Below are 22,318 nucleotides of genomic sequence, written 5' to 3'. Positions count from 1 at the left end.
TTTCATGGGTGTTACAAACTTGCCTTCTTGTCCTTAAACCTATGTCTTCACACTTACTTCAATTACTTCCCTATAGAAAAGCACTACAATGAGTTGTTTCCCTGGGATGGCTAAAGGGACTCCTTGTCTCCTTCATTAATCGTACGTGGCAACATTAGGTGCATTACAGAATATAATTTGCTTCGCATACAGCCCTTTTTTTAATACCCATTTTTATATGTAATTAGAAAAGAATGAGAAATTTCCCCAAAAACATTCCTAAAGAAAAATCTCTAAAGATGACAAAATGGGGCACCTGGGTGGCTCAGTTGGTTAAGTGACTACCTATGGCTCATGTCATGATCCCATGGTCCTGGGATCAAGTCCCGGATCAGGCTCCCTGCTGAGCAAGGAGCCTGCTTCTCCCTCTCCTTCTGCCCGCCGCTCTACTTGTGCGCTCTCTCTCTCGCTTTCTCTCTATCAAATAAATTAAATCTTTAAAAAAAAAAAAAAAATGACAATATGAAAAGGCATTTTCAATTTAAATTATCTTTACTTTTCTCCATAGAAATGTAGTCATAGGGGTGTTTGGGTGGCTCAGATGATCAAGCATCTGCCTTTGGCTCCGGTCATGATCCCAGGGTCCTGGGATCAAGCCCTCCATTGGGCTCCCTGCTAAGCGGAGAGCCTGGTTCTCCCTCTGCCCCTCACCCCATTTGTGCTCTCTCTGAAATAAATAAATAAAATCTTAAAAAAAAAAAAAAAGAAAGAAAGAAATGTAATCATAAAACACTGAAACCAAAGAGTCATTTTCTCTTATTAATGCAATGTGTTTAAATGAGATTATAGATTTAAAAAATCCTTAAACAGGGGACTAAAAATCCTGAAACATGGTGTTCTTTTAGGAAATAAGTTACTTAATGACCTTGCTCCCAGCCTTAGTATACTAGTTATAAGATAACCTTAAAAAGTTTCTTGCTAAAGAAAACTATAAGCACTCACATCAAGGAAATGTATTGTTGTGACATCTGAAAAACCCTCAAAATTCAAGCAGACAGTATCCATGATGAACCACTTAATATATATATTACCTAAGGGGCGCCGGGATGGCTCAGTGGGTTAAGCCTCTGCCTTCAGCTCAGGTCATGATCCCAGGGTCCTGGGATTGAGCCCCGCATCGAGTTCTCTGCTCAGCAGGAAGCCTGCTTCCCCTCCTCTCTCTCTGCCTACTTGTGATCTCTCTCTCTGTCAAAAAAATAAATAAAATCTTTAAAATATATATATATGTATATATATATATATATGTATTACCTAATAATTAAAATAGGGTTTCTTTTCCTGCATCTCTTTTTGACATCCCCTGCTTGCTTTTATTACTTGCTTTTTAGTTACAGTGTTTCCTTTTATCTGATTTAATTCTGTAGTCAAATCAAATAGATGTAACTAGATAGTCCCCAAACTCCCAACAGTCAAGAATAAATGTTGTGGGACAAATGTAGCTGTAAATGCAACCCTAAACAGTATCAGTGAGCTCTTACATGCATATCTCTATTCTGGACTGCTACTTTATTGGGGCCTCCTAGTCAAGTATACTCCCCTCACCACTCTTTCCTCATGAAGGATGATACCATGAGCCAGATCTCTCAAGTCTTCAGAGCTGAGTACAGCAGCTGAACCAACCTTAAATAAAGCCTGATAAATACACAACAAATAGCTTCCGCCTTCATCACCACCCAGCTCAACCAGGAACTCAGTGGATGACTGTCAATCAGATCTAAAACTCAATGGCCATAGGAATGACAAAGGATTATTCAGGCTGCTGAATTTTCCCCTCCTCTTTTTTTGTACAATCTAGCCCACTTGACTAGGCCTCTCAGCCTCTGTCCCCACTGCTTAGGGTTGGCTCACACCTATATTTACCACACATTGGTCACTATGCCTTGGTCACCTGGCTGCTCTTATAAGGAATAGTCCATAATTAGAACAATTCCCTTAGCCCAATCCCAGGAACTGTGAACTCTATTACACTCCTGTCTAGTCACAATGATTTATCCACTGGCCAGATTATTAGCATCTTTTTAAAAATCACTGCCTAGGGACAGCTGGGTGGCTCAGTCGGTTAAGTGGCTACCTTCGACTCAGGATCCTGAGATTGAGTCCCACATCAGGCTCCTTTATCAGCAGGGAGCCTGCTTCTCCCTCTGTATGCCTCTCCCACTGCTTGTGCACGTGCTCGCTCGCTCTCTGACAAATAAATAAAAATCTTTAAAAAAAAAAAATCATTGCCTGTATGCATTCTGTGTATGTTATTTCAAATTAAGACTTTTTAACCCAATCACAGTTGACCATATACCATAGTGTGCTCCTGTCCTATAACAGGGTAGTAAGTATGTCAACTATTCGGACCACAATTCCTAGTATTCTAGGCCTTAAAACAGTTAAGATATACATATTCAGTGAATACATGTTAACTCAGAAACAGAATTAACAAATCAAACAGTAATAGTCTCTCTGCTAATAAATCAAATATTCTTATACAACTGAGTGAAGATGTTGATTTTTTCCTAACTTTATTACTTTATGGGGAACAATTTATGGAATTTCAAAGTTAAAAGGCACCTCAATGTACCTGATTTTCTTTTACAGCATAAAAACATCTTGAGAGGAAATATGGCTAAGAGCAAACACTTTCAGAAACCAAGTCCTTGGCCTGATTTCCAGTTCTGCCACATTCTATATGTATGGTTTTAGGTGATTTATTTAAATTCTGTGCACCTCAGTTTCCTTATCTATGAAAAATTAATACCTATATCACAAAGCTGATATCAGAATCATATGAAATAAACTTAGCATAATGCCTGTCAAAAGAGGCACCAAATAATTCAATAAGTAATCTATAAATTATAAGTATATACCATATACTATATAATGACTTAACCTCTGTTAGTCTGTTTCCCTGAATTTTTTTTTATGTTTCCCTGATTTTAAAATAGGAAAAATACCTACCTTTCAGCTATTTTTTAAACTTTTTTTTTTAGACGTATTTATTTGAGAGAGTGAGTGAGCGAGCATGGGGGTGGGGTAGAGAGGGAGAAGCAGACTCCCCACTGAGCAGAGAGCCCAATGCAGGACTAAATCTCAGGACCCCAAGATCATGACCTGAGCCGAAGGCAGACACTCAATGGACTTAGCCAGTCAGGTGCCCTGCAGCTATTTTGATTAAAGAAAAATATCTGTAAAAACTCTGCATTGGACACACTGTAGATATTCATAAAGAGAGATCTTAGTTCTTAAACAACAACTGTTGTTATTAAGAACAATAATTATTAAACAAGAGCTATTTCTCTTTCTGTTATTCTCAGTAGCATCTAATACAGTTCTCTGTATTTAAGTATTACTTTACTGATGTAACATATTTTTTGGACAATCTTTTATAAACAGGTACCTTTAAATAATAATTCATTAGCTACAGAAATTCTCTGCTTCTCCAACACAATTCTCAAGATAATTACTGAGGCCACACTCAGTTGAATCTCACAGGAATCTCTCCAAACACCTTAACTAGATGCACCTTTCAAACAACATATTTTCTAATTAGTGACCTAAATAAAATGGGCTCAAAAGATTTCAGGAATCAGCTCACCTAAGCAACAGTATGATAAGTGCAACCTACAGTAATTTTAGTACTCCTAACGTATTAACCTACCGGTGATATTATCATTTATTGATTATTCAAAGTTCTCTTTTCAAATATAATTCTTTGCTTTAAGTAATAGCTCCCAAACTTTACAATATCAAAGCTACTGTTTAAAAACTGAATTCACGGGTGCCTGGGTGGCTTACTGGGTTAAAGCCTCTGCCTTCGGCTTGGGTCATGATCCCAGGGTCCTGGAATCAAGCCCCACATTGGGCTCTTTGCTCGGCAGGGAGCCCGTCTCCCCCATCTCTCTGCCTGCCTCTCTGCCTACTTGTGATCTCTTTCAAATAAATCAATAAAATCTTTTTTTTAAATAATAAATAAATAATAAAAATAAAAAATAAAAAATGAATTCACAAACCCTACAGGAGATTACACAATCAAAGAATGATATGCTTCTTTGAAGCCCACACCAGTACAAAGATCAAAGAAAGGCAAAGGTAACAAAGCCAGACCAAGCTGAGACAGTTTGCATGGAGAACAAGAGATAGTAGAAGAGGAAATAAAATAAATTTTTACTTAAGTAAAAGTAAGCTTTTACTCCCTCCTCCCTGAGATTTCCCCCAATTCTGCTCCTTTACCTTTTGCTACCACTATTCTTTCCTACATCTGTACACACCCTGTGAAACATGACCACTATAATGGACAACTAGGATGACAAAAGCATTCCAGACAATGCTATGTATTTCCATACACCAATTGCAGAGAATAGGTGTTTTGTTTTGTTTTGTTTTTTAAGATTTCATTTATTTATTTTTCAGAGAGAGAGAGCACAAGCAGGGGAGGAAGAGCAGCAGACAGAGGCAAAGGGAAAAGCAGGCCTCCTGCTGAGCAAGGAGCCCAGCGTGGGAGTTGATCCCAGGACCCTGGGACCATGACCTAAACCGAAGGCAGACACAACAGACTGAGCCACCCAGGTGTCCCATGCAGAGAATAGGTTCTAACTCAAAGCTGTTCTACATACATTAAATGAATCTACATGCTCAAGCATTTTAAGCCATTCATATTAGTCATCTATCTATTTGATACTCCAGTTTTTATAAGCTAGAAGAAACCAAACAACCAAGACTCTTAGAAATTTTTAAATTAAAATAATAGGTAAGGCTCTGAGCGCTTAAAAAATGTCTGGGGTTCCCATGCTCAGGCATTTTAAGCAATTGATATTAATCATCTATTTACCATGACAAGCAAAAAATCTATTTAGCAGAAGTATATTGTATGTATTTCAAATTAACTGTCCCAAATGATGCTTTTCAGTGAAATTCAGTAATTCAAAGACAATTTGGTCATTGAAAGATAATTCAGTGAGGGGTGCCTGGGTGACTCAGTCGGCTAAGCATCCAACTCTTGGTTTCAGTTCAGGTGATGATCCCAAGGGTGGTGAGATCAAGCCCCATGTATGTCTCCACACTCAGCAGGGAGTCTGTTTGAAGATTCTCTCCCTCTGCCCCTCCCCCCACTCACACGCACACATGCATAGGCAGGCTCTCTCTCAGTCCCTAAAATAAATAAATAGATCTTTTTGAAAAACTTTATTTATTTGACAGAAAGACAGTAAGAAAGAGAACACAAGCAGGGGGGAGTGGGAGAGGGAGAAGCAGGCTTCCTGCTGAGCAGGGAGCCCAATCTGGGGCTTAAACCCAGAACCCTGGGATCATGACCTGAGCCAAAGGCAGAAGATTAACAACTGAGCCACCCAGGCACCCCTAAGTAGATCTCTTAAAAAAGACAATTCAGTGAATTCAGATGGAATTCGGTGATTAAAAGACAATTTGGCTATATACTAAGTAATAGAGCACAACCATTAAGAGCATAGGCTATGTCTATATTCTAGCTCTATTAGCTATCCTACCTTAAGCAAGTTTCTTAATTTCTCTGGGTCTAAAAGTCCTCATCTGCAAATGAAGACAATAACAATATCTACCTCATACCATTCTTATGAGTTAATATATGTACAACACCAAGAATAGTTCCAGGTAGACTAAATTGCTAAACACAGGGGGGGAAAGAAACCCTAAAGACCTACCTACTAGAAGAATTTTTGTTAATTGTGAATATGGTAAAAGCTTTTCTAAGATAACATAAAATCTAGATATTATACAGGAAAAAAGAAACAATTCTAGTAATATAAAATCATATATATAAATAACATCTTCAAATACATAAGAAAAACCATTAAAAAATTAATCTGATACATAAACAGGTAATTCAGAAAAATATAACTAGCCAATAACCATGAAAAGCAGCTCAGCTTCCTGAACAATTAAAGCACTGCAAACTGAAACACAATACAATGTTTTTGTTTTGATAAAAACTTTAAAGCTATTATATAGCATTTGAAAGAGGAATAAGAAAATAAAAATTTGGGGTGCCTGGGTGGCTCAGCGGGTTAAAGCCTCTGCCTTAGGCTCAGGTCATGATCCCAGGGTCCCGGGATCAAACCCCGCATTGGGCTCTCTGCTCAGCGGGCAGCCTGCTTCCCCCTCTCTCTGTCTCTGCCTGCCTCTCTGCCTACTTGTGATATCTGTCTGTCAAATAAATAAATAAAATCTTTAAAAAAAAAGAAAGAAAGAAAGGAAAAATTTTGGAGGCACCTGGCTGGTTCAACTGGTAGAGCATTATGGTTCAAGACCCACGCTGGGTGCAGAGGTTACCTAAAGATAAAATCTTAAAAAAAGAAAATATCTTTTAAAAAAAGGAAGAAAGGAAATGAAAATTCTGATATAGTAGTGGTGGAAATGGAAAGTGCTACAATCTTTTGAGGGGGGAATTAGAAGTTCATACCAAAATTTTTAATGTGCAAACTATGACCAAATGATCTTGCTTCTAGAACTATCCTACATGATTAATAACAAAAACTTGTACATGATATATATAATTCTATTTAAAAAACAAACTCTAATTACACAGGTACTTATTTACAGTGCATACAAAAAAGTACGAAATATTATCAACCAAACTATTAATACCTGTTGTATCCAGGGAACAGAATTAGAGAAAAAGAAGGAATGGATATTTTTATTTTCTCTACTTCATTATCATATAAAATCATTTTTACAATGATCTTCTATCACAACTTCGGGATTCTAAAAAACAGAAAGTGGGACACCAGGGTGGCTCAGTGGGTTAAGCCTCTGCCTTCGGCTCAGGTCATGGTCTCAGAGTCCTGGGATCAAGTTCTGCATCTGGCTCTCTGCTCAGTGGGGAGACTGCTTCCCCCTCCCTCTCTGCCTGCCTCTTTGCCTACTTGTGATCTCTGTCTGTCAAATAAATAAATAAAATCTTTAAAAATTAAATAAATAAATAAGTAACAGAAAGACTTTTAAAAGAAATAAGGTCAAAATCTGAAAACCAAAATACATCTAAAATATAAAGCAAAGCCAAAAAAAGTTTATCTTATTATTTCCCACAGTCATCATCAGTCCTGTTCCCCAAATTCCTTTTCTAGATACTTAGAAAAATCACAGTTCCTAGAGGTTAGGAGAGACTAAATAGGGGTTTTAAGTGGAAGTGATGTGACAAAGTATGTAACTGCCATGAAAGATCTTTTTATACTTTATTTTACCTTTATTTTAACTTTCAAGATGGTGGCAATCCATTAACCCAGATTCCTAATGATGAGAATACCCCTGCAATTCTTCAATGAACATACAGTATGAGCAAAAAATAACCCCTGCAGTTTTAGAACAACCTAGCCTAGCTATCCAAGAGATAGGCTTCCAAAAACCATGCCTCAACACACTAGTTCTTACCTGCAAATAACTAGAATTTAATCTATTTTCAGATAACGAATTTAACCTATTTCCATTAATCTATACCATTTCATTAATATAAAACCTATTAGCTGCTTAGTGTACAAATTTGAGTTTAGTATAAATCTAAGACTACTGTTTTGCTCTCAGCAGAGGGACTTAGCAGCAAGGATCAGTAAAACTGAATTTCTCATAAACCTAATAAAATGGACAAAACAATGATTCCTACAGGAGAGCTGGATAACAGTTGGTGCTAAGAGCTAAACAAAATTTTTAGATTAACATTCTTAATAGCATTTCATCAAGCTAACACATGGTTTAGCCAAAAGAAAAATAAATATCCCAGAAAAGTTCTCTCTCAAACAAAAAAACTTGTTTCAGTAAGTAACATGAATAATGTTCATCTCGTTATCATTTGACTGTTTTTAATCTTGCCTTTCATGTCACCACAATATGGCCCTTTGAGTTGTAACTAAATTTAAAGGTTACTCTTCACACTAGACTGGCCCTTAGGGATTCTAATCACTAACAACAGATGTCAGATGTAAACATTAAAAACTTATCCTCAACTAAATATGTCATCATCATTCTTGATCTAACTGGTGCTCCTTTCCAAAACTGAAGCTTTGAATCTTTAATGAAAATGTTTATTATAGGGGTGACTGGGTGGCTCAGTGGGTTAAGCTGCTGCCTTCAGCTCCAGTCATGATCTCAGGGTCCTGGGATGGAGTCCCGCATTGGGCTCTCTGCTCAGCAAGAAGTCTGCTTCCCCCTCTCTCTCTGTCTGCCTCTCTGTCTACTTGTGATATCTATCTGTCAAATAAATAAATAAAATCTTTAAAAAAAAAATACAATTTAAGAAAAGAAAAAAGAAAGGAACCTAGAGAATAGGAGAAAACAATGGTGCCCTAAGAATACAACAGAGACTGGGTGTCTTTTAAACAATAAACATTTATTTCTTACTGCTCTGAAGTCCGGGAAGTCTAAAATCATGGTGCCAGCAGATTCTGTAACTGGTGAGAATCCATTTCCTAGATGGCCATCTCTTCGTTGTACCCTCACAAAGTGGTAAGAGGAAGGGATTTCTCTGGGGTCTCTTTCATGAGAGTACTAATCCCATTAATGAGAGCTTCACTTTCATTACCTAATCAACTCCCAAAGGCCTCACTTTCTAATACCATCACCTTGGAGGCTATGATTTCAACATGAATTTTTTTTTAAGATTTTATTTATTTATTTGCCAGAGAGAGAGAGAGAGAGAGCGCGCACAGGCAGGCAGAGTGGCAGCAAAGGCAGAGGGAGAAGCAGGCTCCCCGCTGAGCAAGGAGCCCAATGTGGGACTTGATCACAGGACGCTGGGATCATGACCTGAGCCGAAGGCAGCCGCTTAACCAACTGAGCCACCCAGGCGTCTCTCAACATGAAATTTGAGGGGACCTAAACATTCAGCCCATAACATTTGGAAATCATTTGATAGAGTTTTAATATTCATAATATATAAAGAACTCCTATAATCCAACAACAAAAAGACAAAACAATTAAAAATTTAAAAATAGACAACTGTTGTTTAAGAGTACAAACTTGCAACCACTAGATGAACAAATCCTGTATATAACGCACAGTAATTATATACAATACGGTATTATAAATTTCAAAGTTGCTAAGAGATTAGATTTTAATTGTTCCCACCACACACAATAATGATAATTACATGATGTAACAGAGGTGTTAGCTAACACTATGGGGGTAATCATATTGCAATATAGGAATGTATCAATTCAATATGCTGTATACCTTAAACTTACACAGTGTTACATATCAACTATATCTCTATAAAAGTAAATTCAAAAACGACTGGGCCTCCCAGGCGTCCCAAAATTAAAACAATTTCTTACACCATTCACAAAAATAAACTCCAAATGGATTAAAGACATAAATGTGAGACCTGAAACCATAAAAACTCTTCAAGAGAACACAGGGGTAACTTCTCTGACATCATTCATAGAACCATTTTTCTAGATACGTCTCCTGAGGCAAGGAAAACAAAAGCAAAAATAAACTACTGGGACTTCAACAAAATAAAAAGTTTCTGAACAGCAAAGGAAACAACAAAACGAAAAGCCTATTGAATGGGAGAAGATATTTACAAATGATATACCCAATAAAAGGTTAGTATCCAAAATATATGAGAGCTTATACAGGGACACCTAGATGGCTCTTTCAAATAAAATAAAATCGTTTTTTAAAAAAAGGAAGAGCTTATACAACTCAACACCAAAAAACTCCAAATAATCCAACTAAAAATGGGCAGAAGACATTAACATTCTCCAAAGACATACAGATGACCAACAGACACATGAAAAGATGCTCAATATCACTCATCATCAGGAAAATGCAAATTAAACCACAATGAGATACCAACACACACCTGTCAGAATGGCTAAAATCAAAAACACAAGAAACCAGAACTGCCAAGGATGTGGAGAAAAAGGAACCCTCTTGCGCTACTGGCAGGAATGCAAACTGGTACAGGCAGTGTGAAAAACAGTATGGAGGGTCCTCAAAAAATTAAGAACAGGGGCACCTGGGATGCCTGTGTGGCTCAGTCCATTATGCAGCTGCCTTCAGACCAGGTCAAGATTCCAGAGTCCTGGGATAGAGTCCTGCATCAGGCTCCTTGCTCAGAGGGGAACCTGCTTTTCCCTCTGCCTCTGCCTGCCACTCTGCCTGCTTATGCTCGATGACAAATAAATAAATAAAATATTTTTTAAAAATAAGGACACCTGGGTGGCACAGTTGGTTAAGCCTCAGACTCTTGGTTTAGGCTCAGGTTGTGATCTCAAGATCATAAGATGGAGCCCCACATTGGGCTCCCCACTCACTCAGTGCAGAGTCTGCTAAAGTTTCTCTCCCTTTTCTTCTGCTCCCCCCGACACCCAATCCCCATCCCACCACACACTTTCTCAGGCATGTGCCTTCTCTCTAAAATAAATAAATAAATATTTTTAAGAAATTAAAAATGGGATTACCATATGATCTAGTAATCCCACTACCAGATATTTACCCAAAGAATGCAAAAACCCTAATTCAAAAAAATATACATACCCTTATGTTTACCGCAGCATTATTTACAATAGCGAAGATATGGACACAGCCCAAATGTCCATCCATAGATGAATGGCTATAAAAGATGCGGTATGTAGATGTGTTTGTGTGAGTGTGTGTGTGTGTGTGTGTGTGTGTGTCTATGAATGAAATCTTGCCATCTGCAACAACAGGGATGGATTTATAGAGTATAATACTCAATGAAGTCAGTCAGAGAAAGACAATACCATATGATTTCACTCATATGTGGAATTTAAGAAACAAAACAAACAAAAAAAGAAAAATAAGAAAGAAAAGATAAACCCAAAAACAGACTCTTAACTTCAAAGAACAAACAGATGATTATCAGAGGGGAGGTGGATGGGAGATGGGTGAACTAGGTGAAGGAGATTAATAGTACACTTATCTTGATGAGCACTGAATAATATATAGAACTGTCAAGTCACTATACTGTACACCTGAAACTAGCATAACACTGTATTATATTAACAAACTAGAATTAAAATAAAAAGTTCAATTAAAAAACAAGATTGTCTTTTGTCTTAACTAAAAACTATTTAAAGTCTACTCAAGGTCCTTTCCAACTCTAAAATTCTAGGATTCCAACTATTTTAAAAGCACATTTTCTATTTAGTTATAGATTATCTTTATATTTTCATTACAGAATATCCATACAATGCCTTTCTCTAGAACACTTTTGTGGTCTTAACATAATCAACACACAAAATGTATTTGCAAAAAATTAAATTACATTTCTTTCAAAGTAGTGCTTTAACCAATTGCAGAATGCCCCACAGTTTTCCCTAAACTAAGCTAAATTCAAAGTGCTACATATATACTCAATAAGAACCAAATATATTATTCAAAGTGTTATACACTTACTAGTAACTAAGAATACACTGCTTTTCTCATACCATAAGCAAAAGTGCTAGAATGGGGTAAGTATCATGTAGGCCAACCGCTTCACTTTATAACGAGGATACTGGAACCAAATGAAGTGATATTCCCAAAACAAACAGCTGATGGTACCACTAGGAAGGAACTCAAATCTTTCTAGCTTCACCTGTTTGAGTTAGTAATCATCAATCATTTCCAGACTAATTAAAGTTTGGGAGAGGAGTAACAATACAAGAAAATCAACAAGGGAGAGGAGTAAAAATCTAAGGGAGATTTTTAAAATAGAAGAAAATAGAACATTTACGGAGAAGTGAGGATGGAGAAGATGTATAACCAGAGAAATGCAATGACAGTAAAGTCAGACAGGAAGAGTTTCAAGGAAAGGGTGACCAAAATTCTCAAATTAAGTAGAAAAGTCAAAAAGAACAAGACTGAAAAATCACTGGAGGGGCGACTGGGTGGCTCAGTCAGTTTAGTGTCTGCCTTTGCCTCAGGTTGTAATCTCAGGGTCCTGGAATCAAGCTCCGTGTTGGGCCCTGTCCAGCAGTTAGTCTGCTTCTCCTTCTCCCTCTGCTCCTCCCCTCTGTTCATGCTGTCTCTCTCTCTCTCTCTCAAATAAATAATTTTTTTCTTAAGTCACTGGACAAAGCAATTAGGAAGTCACTGATGATCTAATATACATCATGAGACAAGTAAGGAGTGAGGATACATAAGTCCAGAAGTGTTCTCTACTCTTTCAAAAAAAAGCTGGCAGGAAGACAGAAATAAAAGGAGGGTGGCGATCTGCTAGAAGACACACAGGAACAAAGTCTCTTTTCCTGTGTTGCAGAATACCTTCAAGAATTTCTGATCCTAAGAAACAGGCAGAAAAGAAATAATACAATGCTAATAAAATTTGCAAAATACCTACCCTTCCTTCAAATAGCATGAACTCTAACTCCCTCTCAGAAAGTAATATAGGCTATGGCATGAGATGTTTGGGGGAGGAGAGGTGCCCCTTGTTTTTCGTTGTATCCACAAACATTTTAAAAAGAACCTCGCACAAAGGAAACACTAATAAATATTTTTGACTGGGCATTTTAGTTCACCGTCCATATATTATCTATCCTATTAATGCCCCCTACCCTTGTCGCAGCTCCCACGAGTGCATACTGGAAAAGAAACTGGGTCTGGTCCAACACTTACAGTATAAAGTGCAATTAACAGTAAGAAATAAATGCTGTGTGCTAACAGTTCTGATAAAGCAATGTATTCTAAAATGTTCACGTCAGGGGCACCTAGCTGGCTCAGTCGGTAGAGCATGTGACTCTCCAGGTGGTATAGAGAATACTTTAAGTGGGTGAAGAGAGTACTTAAAAATATAATCTTTAAAAAAATTTTTTCAGGGACGCCTGGGTGGCTCAGTTGGTTAAGCAGCTGCCTTCGGCTCAGGTCATGATCCCAGCGTGCTGGGATCAAGTCCCACATCAGGCTCCTTGCTTGGCGGGGAGCCTGCTTCTCCCTCTGCCTCTGCCTGTCATTCTGTCTGCCTATGCTCGCTCTCTCCCCCTCTCTCTCTCTCTGATAAATAAATAAAATCTTTAAAAAAAAATTTTTTTTCAAAGATTTTATTTATTTATTTGATAGACACAGTGAGAGAAGGAACACAAGTGGGGGAGTGGGAGAGAAGCACGCTTCCCACTGAGCAGGGAGGCTGGCTGATGCGGGGCTCAATCTCAGAACCCTGGGATCATGACCTGAGCCAAAGATAGATGCTTAATGACTGAGCCAGCCAGGCACCCCTAAAAAATTCTTTTAAATAAAAAAAATGTTCATGTCATTTACCCACAGGCTTATTTCTAACCTTATTTCACACAGACTATACATAAATTATATATGTATTCTTGTAATCTAGCAGTCTTAGTTGTCATACCCATCCCACAGATTAAAAAGTGTTTAAAAAAAACAAAAACAAAATCAAGTCTATTGCATCCAAAATTCTACTAAAGTCATTCTCAGGGGTGCCTGGATGGCTCAGTCATTGGGCATTTGCCTTCAGTTCAGTTCATGGTCCTGGGGTCCTGGGATCAAGCCCCGCATGGGGCTCCCTGCTCAGCAGGGGTCCTGTTTCTCTCCCTCCTATTCCCCCTGCTTGCGTTCCCTCTCTTGCCGTTCCTGTCAAATGAATAGATAGAATCTTTCCAAAAAAATAAAAATAAAGTCATCTTCATTGCTTCTAAAAATGATTCAAAGACTAGACGATTTAACTAAAAGGAGGAAATAGTTTGGTAATATGGGAGTCTCTTCCACATGTGTAAGTACTATGCAAGATAGCCAAAATTCACGATTTCGTATTTAGTTTTTTTCTAGCAGATATCAATCAAATCAGAATATAATTCTCCTTTGGTAGATAGAAATCTAATATATGCAATTTATCCACCTGGAATGGTCCATGGGATATTAATTTGTAACTAAAACCAAATCAATGTTACCTTGTCTAATTTAGTTTAGCACTATTTCGTTTATAAATATTTCATAAAAAATTCTCAGAATGCCTAGTCAGTTAAGCATCTGCCTTCGGCTCAGGTCATGATCCCAGAGTCCTGGAATGGATCCCCACATCAGGCTCCCTGCTCAGCAGGGAGTCTGCTTGAGATTCTATCCCTTTCCCTCTGCCCCATCCCTGCTTGTGCACATGCTGTCTCTAAAATAAATAAAAATAAATCTTAAAATAAAATGTAAATTCCCAAACTCACTGTCCAGATAATTCAGATTAAGTAGGCAGTTCCCAAGAATCTGCATTTCAAACATTATCTAGTCCAATCCCATAATACTATAACTGAGAAAACTATGTTGAGTCATCTGTTTCAGAGAGTTCAGGTCTCATTAATTCAAGACAGGAGTCTCCTTACTACACCATTTAAACCATTTTATAGTTGAAGGAATGGGAACAAAGAATAAATTACTAATAGATCATTTGGGTAAGTAAGCAATCTTAGAATATTTCCTGGCTATAATTCCTTTCTATTATTCACTAATTTAGTATTTCTTAAACATCTTCTATCTGCATGCAATATGATAGATTACAAAACAGTTTAAGATATGAACTCTGGGGCACCTGGGTGACTCAGTCAATTAAGCATCTGCCTTTGACTCGGGTCATGATCCCGGGGTCCTGGGATCAAGTCCAGCAGCTGGGCTCCCTGCCCAGCGGGGAGTCCGCTTCTCCCTTGGCACCTCCCCCTGCTTGTGTTCTCTTGAGCACATGCTCTCTCTCATGAATAAATAAAATCTTAAAAAAAAAAAAAAAAGATATGAACTCTGTCCTCAAGAAGCAATTATCAGTTAGGAGGACAAAGCAAATACACATAACAGATATTCAAAGGCAAGGCAATAAGTGCCAAAATAGTTGGTATGGCCATTTATAAACAAATAAAATAGTTGGTATGGCCATTTATAAAATTAACTAATTTATACTGACTTCATCCTGTATCTTTTATGGTTAGAATTTACCCATCGGGGGTGCCTGAGTGGCTCAGTGGGTTAAAGCCTCTGCCTTCGGCTCAGGTCATGATCCCAGGGTCCTGGGATCGAGCCCCGCATCAGGCTCTCTGCTCAGCAGGGAGCCTGCTTCCCTTCCTCTCTCTCTGCCTGCCTCTCTGCCTACTTGTGATCTCTCTCTCTGTGTCAAATAAATAAATAAAATCTTTAAAAAAAAAAGAGTTTGGCCCTGTTCAAATGGTAAGAGAAACTCCTCACCAGGATCATCTTCCTGATCATATGTGGTAGACTGAAGATCCCAAGTCTTCATTTCCTAGCAACAGGATCACATGTCCATATATTACCATGGCCTCATTACAGCCAGAATGTACTTCACTACTTATTGCCTTTGGTCTTGGTAAAATGGGATGTCAGAGGAACAAGAATCTGAAAATGCCTGGTAGGACTGAGTTTGTCTCCTGGTACTTCTGCCATTGCTATAAGACAAGCTTCCCCCAGAGAGGAGTTACCCGTCCCTCTAGCTTCGGCCCAAGAATGAGACAAATGAAGCAGAATAAACACTTCTTGTTGTATGTCACTATGATTTTGTGGTTACCAGCTATTATGCAGCAAAAGTTGACTGAATCACAATATTTTGAAAATCCAAACAATTAAGACTGACTATATAAATCAGGGTCCTCAAACTTGCCTAAGGGAGAATCTTTCAGGATCTCTCTGGGACCTATATTATTTTAAAACTTAAAACAGTATAGGTCCCAGTGAGATCCTTTCAGTACATCTAGATTATAGTGACAGAGATACGAATTTTATCAAAAACCACAGGTGATAGGGCACCTGGGTGGTGCAGTCTATTGAGTGTCTGACTGGTTTGGGCTTAGGCTGTGATCACATGGTCATGAGATCCAGCCCTGCATCTGGCTCTGCATTCAGCACAAAGTCTACTTAAGACTCCTCTCCCTCTCCGTCTGTTCCCCCTGCTCATGCTCTCTCTCAAATAAATAAAATCCTTTTTAAAAGGTGGGGGGGTCATGAGGGTGGAGGAGGTATATCAGTCAATTAAGCATCATGATCCCAGGCTCCTGGGATGGAGCCCTCCATCGGACTCCTCCTGCTTGTGCGTGCATTCTCTCTCTCACTCTTGCTCTCACTCCTTATTAAATAAATAAATAAAAATCTTGGGGGGAAAAAAACACATAAGTGGCCCTGTTGCAGTGTCCACATATTAATAAATACAAAAATAAAGATTACTAATTTCCAATTCCCTAACAATATTTATTGATTTCAGTGCTCAAGAACCCTAACTAAATAGATGAATCTTCTTTTAGACAATGTGTGTATTCCTAAAGAGATGTAAAACTGAAATCTAATCAAGGGAGGCACACAGGCTGGCTCAATCAGTAGAGCATGCAACTCTTGACCTCCAGGTTGTGAGTTCAAGCCCAAGAGTTTACTTTAAAAAAGAAGAAAGAAATCAAGTGAATTATTTCAAATGCAGGAAGATTCAACTAACAATGATGTCAGTCCAGCCATTAGACACATGCAAGCCAGCCATGGAGAAGAAGAATTATGATGTGATGCAGAATCCTGAGTTCCTTCAGATGTCCTGGAGAACCTTCCAGGAGTGAATCCCAAGAAAAAGGCCATTTGAAATGTCATGGGCTCCCTGGCCTCCCGGGCAACCCAAGGATGGCAAGAAGGACAAGAATGAGGTGGAAAAGAAGACTGGAGGAAAGGGAAGCTGACCCTGCTCAAGGGCCTGCACAGAGTAGGGTGGGTTAAAGGGTTACATATGTTATCTGTAGCCATTACAACCTAAATAAAGAGGGACAACTTTTTTTCCAAAAAAGAAATTTTAACAGAAACTGATTCTATAGTAAATATTGCATTGTATTATATCCTTTTATTAAAATTAAGAATTCATTTATAAACCAAACAAGCACATATTTTTCTATAAATTCTAATTTTTTGCATATAAAATAGTCTTAGAATTAAGGAATCCAAGAACCAGATACAGTAAGCGGGAAAGAGGGATTCAAATGAAATAAAGGATTTATCCATGCCCCCAAAGAGGGTGTGGTATCAGCCAGTCTTCTAGTACTTTTTTTCCTATCAGCAACACTATCTGCACCTGTCTGGTTACATCACTACATCTATGTATCCCAAGTCCACACAGGCTCTGTCTAGTCACCTTGCACCTAACAAAACTATACTAGCCACTGTAGTATCAGGAAAGGTATAACACATTTAGAACCATGACATCTGCATAACCAGTGCTGAATGACAATCCTATCAAGCATCCCTACTTCCTTTCAGAGGCTAATCTAGTGAAGGCACTACTCTATCTTATGTTCCCAATTAGAGTAAGCTGTTGTTATCATTAATGTGATAGGTAAGGGTACAGGCTATAATCCTGGCTCCAAAATATACTTTGTGGTGAGTTATTTAAACTCTCTGTACTTCACTTGTCCTCTCTGTAAAAGGAACATAATTAGACCTGGAGTGTAGAACTGTCATGAGGATCAAATGAGAAACTACATGTAAAGCTATTAGAACAGTTGCTTCTCCCTCTCTGCTCAATGAGGAGCCGCTCCCCCTGCTTGTGCATGCATTCTCTCTCACTCTTGCTCTCGTTCTCTGTTTAATAAATAAATAAAAATAAACACCAGCTATTATTATTACTATTATTACTGTGAAATCCAGCTTCTCAAATTTTGGCAGCCAGTACTATGTAATATTAGAGAAAAAAAAAAGACCAATACCACTTTAAGTAGTGATTCTGTCAATCCCTCCATTTTAAGGGACATTATTCTATTTTATTTACCAAATACAAATTAAACGTATTTTTAAATCAATGTTCTTTCCCTTACTGTTATCAGTTCTGATCACAAAATGAAAAGCCTGTAATTATAAATGAGAATCTACATTCTCAAAAGGTTAAGAATAACAAAGAACACGCAAAGTCTATGTTCTGACATTTCTGATCTCAGAATGACTGCTTAAACCTAAAGCCTTTTACTCTCTTCATATTTTACAGTAATCACAAGACTTACAGCTAGAGAATTTCAATAGCTAACACAAAATAAAGAAACCGAGAAAAAAATTGTTCATTTTTATCCCGAAAGGAATTGTGATGTTTGAAGACTATTAAAATGTCAGTTTCAAAATACATTCAATTCAGAAGTTCGAATTCTTTTAATATAACTACACAGATTTATCATAAATATAATAGACAATGAACACTAAAGGAAACTTTAAATTTTCTCTCAGAATTTTCCCAATGCATACTTTTAAAATGGAAATAAGCAAGCAACCTCTGTGTCCAGCAGAGCAATAAGAAATTTATTGAACGTGAAAAGTACACACTTGTAAAAATTTAAAAGCTGTTATATTGTCCCTTGTTCATCTCTAAATGCATAATCAATTTGGCCATCCTACACCAAACTTAAGAATTATATGTACAGTTCACTCCCAAAAATTTCTAAAAGCATTATCACCAAAAGACTGCTCGAAAACTAACTGTAAACAGAAATGAGGCTTTCTCTGAGGTGTCTGGGAACTAAAAAGAAAATATCCTAAGGAAAGGAGGACTACCATTTCCCTTTAAGCTTAGTAAAATGTCAAAGAACTTTCAGGACTCGAATATGCTAGCCGTCTGATGTGAGGTCAAAGTTGTCCCAATGACAAGAAAGCCAACAGATGCCAGATGACTGAAATATAAAGTTATCGAAAATACTTTTAAGCCCAGTCGTAATCCCAAAAGCATATAAAATACGAGTGTATTTACGTTAAAAAGATGAAAATAAAATTACCAAAATGCTTTGGAACAAAAGAAGACTGACGAAAAACAATCAACAGTGTTATACAATGTAGTGAGAATGTCAAAGTTCTGGCTTCCTCGACATTCATCCAATTCATTCGGTAGCATTTCGGAATAATGAAAGTAACATGGATTCCCAAAGAATGATCTAAATCTAAAAATAAGGCGAAAGTGTGTGTTCTATAGTTGATGTTCTTTTAACTGTGAGCCAAATCCGCTTCTTTATGTTAAAAAAAAAAAAAATCTACAGCTCTGTTTCCAAAGATCTCATAATAGACACTGTTCATTGGCGATTAAAAATATTATTTTTAATCCTTGCATTACCTCACAGCTAAAAATGTCAAGATACCACACCCAATATGTCTTTCCCCCCACCCGTGGGGGATGGGGAGGGGGCTACGCGAGCAGGGATTCGAAACTACACAAAAACAGGCAGGCTCCGTTCCCTCGAAGGAACGGGAAGGGCGCGCAGGTACCGGACGCGGCTCCCTCCACAGCGATCGCGGGACGCGTCGCGAAGGGCGAGCGCAGGCCTCGGCCTCTGCGGGCTCCGTCGCCCGCCACGCGCAGGGCCAGCGGCCCGACGCGCCGCGCGGGGCTACTCACCGGCCGCCGTGCTGACCAGCAGGACCGTCCACAGGAGCGAAGGTGCCCGCCGGGGCCGCTGCAGCGAAGAAGTCATCCCTGGGCCAGCCGAGAAGCAGGAAGGCAGAGGAAAAAAAAGAAAAAAAAAATATATATATATATATATGGAAAGTAAACACGGGCGGAGAGGTGCGGCCGGGAGGCTGGTCCTCGCTCCCGTCTGAGTCGCCCGGCCCGTCGGTATTACAATGCAGTTTGAAAGGACAAATGGCAGATGAGAGGACCTAGCTGCAGAGCTTTCATTCCGCCGCAGAAATTCCCTTCATTTCTCTCCCTCGCGGCCGGGGAGGCTCACTCGCCGAGGACCGGGTGCCGCGGCCGCCCGAACTGAAGGCATGTCCGTGTGGAGCAGCAGAGAGACGGGAAGAAAGCCCCGCAGTTATTTCCCTCGTAGTTTCACGATGTCGAAAAAATATCCAGGTCTGCGAGAAAACATAGCCGGGGTGCAGGGGGGTGGCAGGCGGGGGCTTCGATGGCGGGGCTGAGGATCAGACCAAGTGCCCGACTGCCGCGAAGGGCGAAGCCGGGCGGGCGGCGGCGGCGCCCGGCGGCCCGAGTCGCATCGCCCGTGGCTCCGGGAGGGCAGGATTCCTTCTTAAGTTTCGCTTCGGTGCTTCCTTCACTCGGATGGCGAGAACAACAAACCCCGTTCCTCGACCGGATCGAACGAGGCGGCTGCCTCCATGGACAAACCCACAGCGCCTTCGAGCCTTCGCCCAACAATCCTGCGAGGTTCTGCCAGGGCCCGGCCGGGGCGCCGAGGGGCGGTAGGAAGCGGGGGAGGGGCAGGGTCAGCAGGCAGGGCCCCGAGCTCCCCGAGACGGCGGGCGGAGGGGAGGTGCGGGGAGCTGCCCTTTCCAGCCCTCCCGGCTTCGCTCCTCTCTCTTTCTCTCTTTTTTACTGCGGCCTCTCGATCTTGCCTGAGATCAATTCCACGAAGAAAAGCCTCGTCTTCTCCCGTCAATGGCTCCTGTGAGCGAATCACAACCCCCGCCCCGAGGAAGCCGCGGCCGCCGCCGCCGCCGCCGCCGCCGCCGCCTCGTTCTCCCGCAGCTCAGGGCTCCCGGCGGAGCTCGGGCGTCGCGGGCCGAGGGCGGGGGGCGGCGGGAGGGCGGAGGTAGGTGGCTGGCTGAGGAGGGGGGGTGGGCGACGAGGCGGCGAGACACCCCGCACCCCTCCGGGAAGCACTTCCAGTGGCTCCGAGCAGACCAGACACAAAGGGGGGAGTCGCCGCAGCTGCCAGTCTGCGGCGCTCCCGGTCACCGGAGTCGCCCCGCCTCCGCCGCCGCCTCCGCCTCCTCCTCAGTCTCCGGCTCTTCCCGGCCCTGTCTGTCTCGGGCCTGTGGTGCAGCGCGGGCGGCGGCGGCGGCCGCAGTGGCGGAGGCGCGAGGAAGCCCGCACTGCGCCTGCGCGCTCGCGGCCCCGCCCGGCCCCGCCCCTCGCTCCCGGGCTCTCTGAGAGCAACTCCGCGGCCCGCGCGTGGCGTGTCTCTCCCGGCCGCCGAGGGCAGGGTGGGGTCCCCGGCAACCCACAGCCGGCGGCAATGGCCTTTCTCCCTCACGCGCACGAACCTTCTATACGTGCGCACTCGGGATCTGTGTGTGTGTGTGTGTGTGTGTGTGTGTGTGTGTTGAAGAGAGAGTGGCCACATCTTTTGTCCAGCCTTGGCCAACTCCTCGGAGCCGCGGTTGAACCTCGGACCGAGGTGTCGCGGTCCCCTCCGGGATTCCTGGAGTGAAGCCTTGAGAGGCGGAACTGCCGTCGTCGTCTCTTGGGGCCGGAGCCTGCCTCTCCATATCCCGAAGAATCCAGAAGAACCCTCCTTTCCCAGAACCGCAGACCTCGGCCTCCTCGGGCTCCCCTCGCTGACTCAGACAAAGCCGGACTCGGAGAGACCACCCTAAATTGATTTTTTTGCTCTTATCGGTGTGCGGCTTCTCTCCAGCGCCCACCACCGAACCCCTTCTTAGCTGACACACGTATTGGCCGTTTGAAAGGGTGCGAAGTCAGAAAGAAATCTCTCTTTTTTTAAATTCTATACAATGTATCTGCGTCTCTGTCTTTGCCGCGCGGTCCGCACTTAGAGGTGGGCCTTTATTCACAAAGGCTGTGGGCCTTAGGGGCTTTTTAGGACCCGTGAAAGGAAAATTGCGGTGAGGAGCTGCTGCCCCAGAGTCAGGAATGAGTTCGCACCCAAGGAGATGAAAAGGTCCTGTTGGTACCGAAGCTTCCTGGAAAGAATCTGTTTAGTCGGTTCTTTGAATTGCAAAAACCCAAGCGACCAGGATAAGAGAAGGAATTCTCCCCCTCCCCCCTCCCCCCTCCGCCCTGGAGCCTCTGCACACCTCCTGCGGGATCAGGTCGACTTGGGTGGGATTTTGCTGGGGAGAAAAGGAAGAAAGCGACGTGCTTGATGCCATGATCGGAAGTCTGTGTTTAATTCTGAGCTGCCAGGTGGAAATTTTGCGTGGGAGGTCGATGTTAGAGGTGAAGTCTAGCCTGCCTTCTAATAAGAAGGCTTATTCTGAAGGCTGGTTTGACTGGTCTTTCAGTGTGGAGGTCAGTTCCAAAGACACATTCATAGATACACTCCTGAAGTCATACCCTTTATTTGCGTGTTCAAGTCCCCCTTTATCTCTTTATCTGAACTTGAGGTAAATAAACCTCCATGTTCCTTAAACTAGTTGCTGTTATCATACTAAATATGTAGTATAATTGTGGGTTTTAATAATACCAACCCAGGATTCTCAGAAAGAAATATTTCTATATAGTAAAATTCCTGAAAGAGAAAAAAATTAGGAGCTTTGATTCATTACCTTTACTACTATATTTTGCCATTTGACTTTCAAGAAATAAGATCTAGCACCCAGAGAAATGGGATTTGGTAAATTAGAGGTGCAGAACGTTTGTTAATTAGTAGGATACTGTTCTTTCTCAAATTGGGAT

General features: G+C 40.9%; 1 protein-coding gene across 1 annotated transcript in view; it reads right to left on the bottom strand.

The window, feature by feature from the left end:
- The window catches only part of BMPR2 (bone morphogenetic protein receptor type 2), a 199,081-nt gene extending 179,628 nt beyond the window's left edge, over positions 1-19,453 (bottom strand). The window contains exon 1 of the mRNA XM_059393221.1: positions 19,334-19,453. Coding sequence (XP_059249204.1) covers positions 19,334-19,409 — 76 coding nt within the window. The 5' untranslated portion in view covers positions 19,410-19,453. The remainder of the gene's footprint in view (positions 1-19,333) is intronic.
- Between the last annotated feature and the right edge of the window lie 2,865 nt (positions 19,454-22,318).

This window comes from Mustela nigripes, chromosome 3 (assembly GCF_022355385.1).
Source record: "Mustela nigripes isolate SB6536 chromosome 3, MUSNIG.SB6536, whole genome shotgun sequence".
NCBI lineage: Eukaryota > Metazoa > Chordata > Mammalia > Carnivora > Mustelidae > Mustela > Mustela nigripes.
This window is presented reverse-complemented; position numbering and strand designations above follow the sequence as displayed.